Source organism: Cynara cardunculus, assembly GCF_001531365.2.
Source record: "Cynara cardunculus var. scolymus isolate 2C chromosome LG 5, CcrdV1, whole genome shotgun sequence".
Classification (NCBI taxonomy): Eukaryota; Viridiplantae; Streptophyta; class Magnoliopsida; order Asterales; family Asteraceae; genus Cynara; species Cynara cardunculus.
In genome coordinates, this window is record NC_037532.1 from 6,180,240 (window position 1) to 6,189,082 (window position 8,843).

At 36.4% G+C, this 8,843-nt stretch overlaps 2 protein-coding genes and 1 long non-coding RNA gene across 3 annotated transcripts in view; all 3 read right to left on the reverse strand.

Annotated features, from left to right (window-relative positions):
• Nucleotides 1-2,200, reverse strand: part of LOC112512268 (putative disease resistance RPP13-like protein 1) — an 11,205-nt gene extending 9,005 nt beyond the window's left edge. Inside the window, exon 1 of the mRNA XM_025118145.1 lies at nucleotides 2,132-2,200. Coding sequence (XP_024973913.1) covers nucleotides 2,132-2,200 — 69 coding nt within the window. The remainder of the gene's footprint in view (nucleotides 1-2,131) is intronic.
• A 246-nt stretch (nucleotides 2,201-2,446) lies between these two features.
• On the reverse strand, nucleotides 2,447-4,287 carry LOC112513737. The gene is made up of 2 exons (XR_003069296.1): nucleotides 4,114-4,287; nucleotides 2,447-2,891 (listed from the first exon to the last, which is right to left on the reverse strand). It is a non-coding gene; the product is annotated as an uncharacterized LOC112513737 (long non-coding RNA).
• Nucleotides 4,288-5,449: 1,162 nt separating this feature from the next.
• LOC112512269 (putative disease resistance RPP13-like protein 1) overlaps nucleotides 5,450-8,843 on the reverse strand; it is an 8,053-nt gene continuing 4,659 nt past the window's right edge. Inside the window, exons 2-3 of the mRNA XM_025118148.1 lie at nucleotides 5,592-8,743; nucleotides 5,450-5,455 (exon numbers count right to left, since the gene is read on the reverse strand). Of these exons, the coding sequence (XP_024973916.1) occupies nucleotides 5,450-5,455; nucleotides 5,592-8,743 (3,158 nt within the window). The remainder of the gene's footprint in view (nucleotides 5,456-5,591; nucleotides 8,744-8,843) is intronic.

Sequence of the window (8,843 nt, forward strand, 5' to 3'; positions counted from 1 at the left end):
ATATATATATATATATATACGTTTATAAATACGTTTTGTTGTAAATATGTTTAAAAATACACAATAAAAATACGGTTTATTATATATATACGTTTCCTTGACTTTCGTTGACCGGGCCGGGCCGGGCCGGGCCGGGCCTATAACCGGTTACATAACCGGTCCCGGTCTTAACTGGTCCCGGTCTCAAAAAACGTCAAAAACCCTAACCGGTTCATAACCGGCGGTCCCTCAACCGGTCCCTACCGGTCCCGGTCGGTCCCGGTCCCTCTCCGGTCCCGGTCCCGGTCCTCCGTCGGTTACGGGCCGGGCCGGGCCCATTTGGCCATCTCTATTTTAGAGTTTTATACAAGTTTTTATTTTATAAAATAGATTTTAGGGTAAAATACACAAAATAGTAATCTACTTTCATAAAAAAATTTATTATAGCATTGTACTTTCAGTTTTTCTTATTACAGCAATGTACTTTCAAACTATTTTTTATTAGAACATTGTATTTTGAAAAATTTACCCATTATAGCATTGGGTAACCTTTTGATTTAAATTTACCCATTATACTAGGTTTCCATGTCACTTCATTGTCTATGTAGGCTATCCACATGTACTATAGTGATATGACTTTCTTACTACATCATTGTACTTTCAAAATTATTTTATTATAGCATCTACTAGTTCTTATTAAACATTGTATTTTTAATTTTAATATTTAGATATTTTACATGTTATTTAATAAATATATTAAATGAATTAAAAAATTATAAATTATTCATTAATATACCAATATCAATAAAACTAGTATAACACAACTTATCTCGCTAATATTTTAAAAAAAATGTGTTTTTCAAAAAAAGGAAAATTAGAATTGTTCTTTTTTTACCAAAAAATATTATCTTTTAAAAAATAYATTATATTTGTTWAAAAACTTTTTACTTGACGTATAAATATGTTAAATTAATTAGATTTTTTGAATTATTTATTAATATAACAATATTAAAAAATTGTAGATAACAATTTATTTCGTTAATATTTTAAAGAGAACTTCAAAAGATATATTTATTTGAACAGCATAAAATAGGAAAAAATGTCTTTTTTACAAACAAAATATATCTCGAAAATAATGTTTCATATCTATTTAATAAATCTTTTACTAAGAATATTTAATTTGAATGCAACTTAATAAGAAAAAGTACAAAAATTAAATGTTTTTTAGATAATAGCAATGAAAAATGAAAATCACTAATAATAATTTGAAATARGTTTTTATTTTAATTTTAGTTAAGTCATCAAAATGATGTGTCATCCACATCACCTCATTAAAGCCACACAAGCAAAAAAGTCAAAGGGTTAACCGGTTTAAAAGGTAACAGGTTATCCATTGCTATTATGGGTAGATTTTTTAAAGTACAATGCTTTAATAAAAAATAATTTGAAAGTACATTGCTGTAATAAAAAAAAAAAACAAAAGTAGAATGCTATAATAAGAAATTTTATGAAAGTAGATTGCTATTTCATGCATTTAACCCTAGATTTTATTTAAAATTAAACGAACAAAATTCACAATAAAAATGCAGAATGAAAATAGAAGAAATTTCAAGAATCTACTTTATCATAAATCCTACTCACATGGATCATTGGAGGTGAGCATCTCCAACCGAACATCTAAATATCATCACTTTTAACTCATCAAATTAAAAATATATATAAAAGTCCACAACGATAGTTCTTAAAAGAACCCTTTTATGGGTCTGATGTATTTTTTCAATATCAATAGTTATTACATCTTTATAGTAAATATCAAATATTTAATTCAAAAACTAACAAAATGTCACTTCACACCAAGTTTAAGATAAAAACCAACGTTCTTATTTATAAGCTTTTTGCTTATAAACTTTAGGTTTGTGAACAAAATTCCCTCCCAAGGGTTAAAATGGTAGTTCCAGCTTCTTGGGAGATACCAAAAAAATGACTACTTGAATCGAGAGTTTAATCATAAATATTCTATTCACCTGTAAAAAGTGGGTCTAACCCTTGGGGATGTGATAATACGTCTAAGAAATTAATAGAGACATTTACTAAATGTCATTATTAAGCCAAAGCACGTACGCCGTTTACTAAATATTAACCGGTTGGATACTGTCATCCTTGTGTTCTTCTTGGTGGCCATCTTTTGTGTTCCATCAAGACTAGGGAGTATAGCAGCCATGGTTGCTTTCTAGAGTCGAAACCGAATAGCTGTCTGATGCCGATTCTAACATACAGAATTGGGACCTTTGATCTAAGAGGCTGAATCTCTGTAACTAGACTTTGTATTATAATTAGTCCATACGTTTCTCATCTCATATCATATGCATCCTATTTATATGGTCCGAAAGATGATAAAAAAAAAGAATGGTAGCGACTAACAATCGACAGTGGCTATAGACTGGAGTTCCACTAAAAGATCTGGCTTAATAGGATTTTGATGTCAAGTAATGAATTACTCGAAACAAGCATGTGGTACAAAGTGCATGTCTAAAGGAAGCGATTCTCTATATGACCAAGAGTGTGTAATTAAGCCACAAATAGAACAGGGGATGATAATCTATATATGCAAGAGATTGAGTGTTTTTAACAAGACCTGGGAGCCGAAGAAAGAAATCTGCCAACTGTTGCTTTCTTTCCTTCTGAACACCTTGCAAGAAACCCATCATTCTCCTAAGAAATCCATTATGAACAATATCCGAGGGTGAACCAACAGTTTGAGATACAAATTGAAGCACTCCGAGCTTGACAAGATCTCATAAAGATATTCATCTGTAAGGACTTCGATAGACGGTTAAGAAGAGAGTATGAATTTCTGATTCGTAGCCGTGTACACAATCTGTTGGGATGCAATCCCTCTTGATCATCATCCCCTGATATTCGACAAAGAAGCCATCAGAAAACATGCCAACAATTTTCAAACCATTGGGAGCACAACATGAAATCAACTTTTTTTGAATGAATACATTTATATTCCTATCATTTGAACCCTATTGATTATTGTTTGATGTAGCAAAACATCATATTCTATGTCTAGACCACTTTTATTTACATTTCCAATTTGTAAGAACCGAAGAAACTAAGTATCATGGTTTCCATAAAAAGAACTCCAATCTAAGGCTTCAGAATCATGATCTAGACACTGATTTATAATGTCGTGTGTTTTTCGTCCTAAAAATCCAATGGAATTTACAAAATCTAGGGTCAATTTTAGGATCGTAACTTCCTGCTGGTAGTATGGCCAAGGGGTCTAGCGCTGTTCCCTGCAAACTCTAACAACTTAAAGGACTAAGAAAGCCCCTAGATCATGGGAGGAAAAGGCAAAAAAGTGAACCCACCCCACCAATGACATAATCCCTAATCATAAAACAGAAAGGTTCTAAATTTCCAGATAAAAAACCAAATATTTGTCAGCATCTAACTATAAATATCATAGCAATCAAAAAAACGTAATCATGAAATCAAGCTTATATGCCTAAATACTATTGCATATGATTATAAACATATTAGGAAAAAAATTGAAGCTGACAATAAAATACAGGTAAAGTGATAAACCCACAAATAAAAATCATCCAGATTGAGAAATCCATCAAGATCTCATACATACTTCTAGACACAGCCAAAAATCAGAACACTCGAATTGAAAACCCCAACAAGAAATTTAAAGGACATAGAACAAACTTACCCCTTCAATTAAGTGAAGCATGCATAAACTCAAGAAAGCACCATATCATTTGCCAAAAGAGGCAAAAATTATTATAAAACAGCAGAAGTTTTCCAGGAGACCTTCTTCAAGAGATGATCACATCACAAAGAAACCATCTACAACCCATTAGCAATGCAAAAGAAGAGAGAACAGATTCAAGAGAGAATGAGGTTTGGGCATTTGCACATAAAAATTGGTTTTCTGAAATAATGGTAGCACTGGACTAATAGAACTATAGAACCCGCCTACATTCCCATCAATATTACAAATCCTAATCACAGATGCTACAAAATTACACATAAATACTGAAAAAAAGGGACTTTTTGTTTTTTCCTTCAGCCAAATCATTACAGAAAAACCCAATAAGAATTAAAAACTACGAATCTTACCTATAAGGCTATAAGGAACAAATACTTTCTTGAAATGAGAAAAAGGGTTGGTTATTTATTTCCCTCTTTAGCTAAGAATGGGATCATACTTTGGTGGTGATATATAACACAGGTGGCTGAATGGAGACAAAGTTTGAGCAGCACTTGTTCCAAATTCCAACCCCTTACAAATCTAAAAACAAAACAGAAAAGAAAATTATTAGAAACCAAATTATATAAACATGGAAACAAGAGAGCACATTTGGAGATGAGAGAGAGAGAAAGAGAGAGACTCTTTTTTTTATTCACCTGGCGACCACCTGTTTTGCAGATAGCCCGGAGTCACCGCATTTGAACCTCCATGGCCCACAAGGGGAATTTTATTCCTCCTTGGATTTGAACCTGGGACCTCCTGAAACTTTTGACCTTTGGAGCCAAGCTCAACCCAATCAGGCACCACCCTTGTGGTTAGAGAGAGAGACCTTAGAGACTGCCTTCAATGGACTTCTGATATGGATGCAAGACTTGTAAAAGAGAGAGCTCCAGCAAAACAGAGGATTTCTGATGGGATTCACTTGTGGCAGGATCTCACATAGCAGTCATCTAGAGCTTGATTTTATGAGAGAGAGAGAGAGAGAGAAAACATAGTGAGATAGGATAACTTCTGCAAATGTGAATAAGGGAGATGTTTAAAAAAGAACAGTCCAAGGAGAGCCGAGAGGATGTACCTTTAATCAACCATGTACACGAAGAGAAGGAATTTGGGAGATAATGGGCCAGTAGTTGCCTTTTCTATTACGACACTTCTTTCCCAGTTTCGGGCAAGAAATCACCAGCAAACATGAAAGTAAAGGAAGCAGTGTCTCTGGCAGATCTCCGAGCTTCGGGCATGACCGAATAACAAGTTCTTCAAGACAGATGAGGTGTCGTAAGCCCTCTGAAAGTGATTCCAAGTCCATAAAATCCCGGAATTGTATAAATGTTAGAGATGATGGAAGAAGAAAAGGCAATGAACTAGTATTGCTGCTATTCCACACATCTTCTGCCGTTGCAAACGAAACTACTCCTGAATTTTGGCCTTGTATATATAATTTATCAAGTGAGGTTGGGAAATTTTGCAGCCCCCACTCTGACATGGGCTTCTTTAACCCTCCTATTACTAGTTTACTCAAATTAGGAGGCCACAAACCACAAGGAAAGGAGTAGTCCATACTTGGACAATCATTTATCAATAGCTCTTCCAAAGATGTGAGACTTTGTAAATGCACATAAGGAAATGACTTAAGATTCTTGCAGTTATTGATATGAAGATATCTTAAGCAGAGATGGGGAAGAAAACCAAAACCGTCCCCAGGAATCAGTTCTATGTTATCACAACCACAAATTGTCAATCTGGTAAGATGAACTAAGCATCCTTCAGGAAACGACCTCAGATTCGGCACTTCATCAATGGAAAGATATTCAAGTGATGATAAGAAGCTGTTGAAAAGCCAACTCACCTCCAAATTGTGAGATGACATAATGTCAAGAATCTTCATAGTGGAAGGGAGGTCATGCCTTGCTGGGAAGGTCAAGGATGTAGCTGAATCACAATCGTGTATCACCAACTTCTCAATACTGTTTGGACAATTGTAACTTACCAGTCCAGGACAATCGTAAAGAACGACATTAACAGACTTCAAGCTAATCCCCAAATCAACCTCTTTCTCTCCCAATGATACCAATTGTTGACAGGATACTAATTTCAAATCATATAAATTCACAAGAATCTTGCATGCATCCGATGTTGATTCCCACAAGTATCTAAGTTCATCACACTCTCTAACGCATAGATATTCAACTGCCCTAAGATGTTCTAAAATTCCATGTAGTTGAGTAAGCCCTTCAACATTCACCATTGTCAACCTAAGAATTGATGGAGACACACCAACCATGCTTCTTAATACCGCTACAGAACATCCTCGTATATATAAAACCTGAAGTGACGGTATTGATTCAATTGCCACTACAGCTAGTTTTGGACAATTTCTAATACAAATCTTACGAAGGCAAGGAAACGATCCACCAGTACCATCTTTCCCACCGTCATTAGTTGACCATATCTCCCAGCCTTGCATGTCTTTAAATTCCAAAAGTTCAAGCGATGGAAATGCAATTCCATGGCAAAAAGAATCAGCATGTCCAAGTAACTCCGAACCCAGTCTCTTCAATCCACTCATGCTTTCAATAAACAACTTCTGAAGTGACCGTAAATGTCCAAGTGTTGGTAAACATGTACAACTTTTACAGCCACGTAGTGTAAGCTGGGTTAAGCAACCAAATGAGGCATCCCCAACCCAGCTAGGAAATTCCATTCCCATGTAGTACAAAATCTTCAGGCTTTTCAGCTTATCATGAGGCCTTAGTACTTCGAGTACTTCATAGTCATTTATTTCATTCCGAGAATCATCAAGGACATCACTCCATTCCGTCTCCAAATCACAAAGACCCTTCTTTTGCAGCAAATTGGCCTCTTTTGCCTGTATTGCATTTGGGACTTTTTGCAGCCCCTTAATCGAAAGCTGACCTTGAAGATGCGATAGGCCCTTAAGATCAGATATCTTAAACCCATTAGCTCCTGCAATAATGACTTTGGATAGAGTTTGTAGACTCGTCAAGCCACCAATCCCAAAGGGCATCTTGGTCAATCTTGGAGTATCATTGATGTCAAGATGTCGCAGGTTTATTAACTTCCAACAGCTCTCTGGCAAGCTAGATAACGAAACGCAACCGGAAACCAACAAGCTCTGTAGATTATAAAGGTCACCCACTTGTTCCGGTAAACATGTGATGTTCGTTTTGGAAAAATTGAGGTACCGCATATGCTTGAGACTACCAATGGATTGTGGTACCTCTGTGATTGAATAATTGGTTAGGCTTAGCACCCTTAAGAACCGTAGTTGGGGAAGTAGCTCGAAAAGAACCTTGTTCGATAAGGAGAAACTTTGCCAAGCATCTAACGTTACTGACACTGCTAAGAAAGATCGCAAGCGACTAGCTCTTTCTAATGCCTTGAACTTTCTATATACTCCATATTCTTGACGAATAAATGAAAGGTGGTGGAACTTCTCCAAAGCTCCAATCTTGTCGTACACATTCATCTTATCATCCAACGTAAAGAAAAACTCTCTTGCAATACTCATGGCCAAGTCATTTATCAGGTCATGCATTGTACATCTGGATTTATCATTACTTGAAGGCTGAAAAAACGACCTTGATTTTAGCTCCTCAAAACACTCGCGACCTAAATTCTCCATTGACTTGCTACCTTTTGACTCATATAAAAACCCTTCTGCCATCCATAGAAGGACTAGTTCATCATTTTGAAACACGTAATCCTTGGGGAATAAGGAGCAATAAGCAAACATCTGCTTCAAATGGGGAGGGAGATCATAGTAGCTTAATCTTAGAGCCGGAAGAATCTTACTTTCACTCTGGAAATTCCATATCTCACTATTCAACAACTCCTCCCATTCTTCATCATTTTGTTTTGTTCTCAACACCCTCCCAACTGCTATCAAAGCCAAAGGCAATCCACCACATTTCTTCATGATCCCTTCACCATGCAATTTAAGTGTTGGATGTGAATCAAAGTTTTGTTTACCCAAAGCATGTTGAGAAAATAAAGATAGAGCTTCTTCATTTGACAAAAGCTTCAGAGGGTAAGCTTGAACAGAGTCCATCATTGATGCAACTGTGGTCTTCCGAGTTGTCACAATAATTTTACTCCCAAACGCCCCTGCAAGAAAAGGGCGTTGGAGGAGTTCCCACTCCTTGTAGTCTTCGTTCCAAACATCGTCTAGAACAAGTAGGAACCTTTTCTTTAAAAGTTTTTCTGTAAGGGCCACTTGTAGCAGGTTTAGATTAGCAAACATTTTATCCTCCCCGCCTACAGCTTGAAGAATAGCCTTGCTAATATTAAATACATCGAACTCGTCAGAAACCGAAACCCATGCCATGAGTTCAAAGTGATCCTTTACTTTCTTTTCTTTGTACAAAACTTGGGCAAGAGTGGTTTTCCCTATCCCTCCTAGGCCGACTATGGACAAGATGCTGACATTTTCACTACACGAGTCGTTCCCCAACAAATTCCTGAGCAATGCATCTTTATCCCCCTCCCGACCTACAATTCCGGACACATCAACCAACGAAGTTTCCTCCAATCGTCTACTTGCTCTATTTGACCTTTCAACGTTACTATTCAAACCCAGAATATTTTTCTCCTCTACAAGATGACGCAATTTGGTTGTAATCTCATCGAGTTTAGAACTCATTTTACGACCATACACAATGTTACGAGGAGCGAAATTAGTACACCAAGCTGGAATGATCTTCGATAACTTACTAGCACTGGTGCAGGCATAAGATTCTTCTTTCAACTGGCGTTGCATAGCTTCAGTGGTCAAATCATCTAGCACATCGTCTATCTCGTAAGCCAAATACTGGAGTTTGTTCAGCCATAACTGAACAGCTATCTCTCTTAGATGCTTCTGACCTGCATCAACAATCACAGCTTGAATCTGGGACAAGGTGCTGTTCCATTTTTGCAGTTCAGAAAAGATTCCTTCAGAAAGAGCTAGCCTGAGGCCATCCACACAGGGTTTGCAAAACCCTTTCAAAATGAATTGCAAATGGCCACCTCATCATAATTTTATCTGACACTTGCAAATTTTGCAATTGTTATTGCAATGCCACATAGACTCAAACAAACT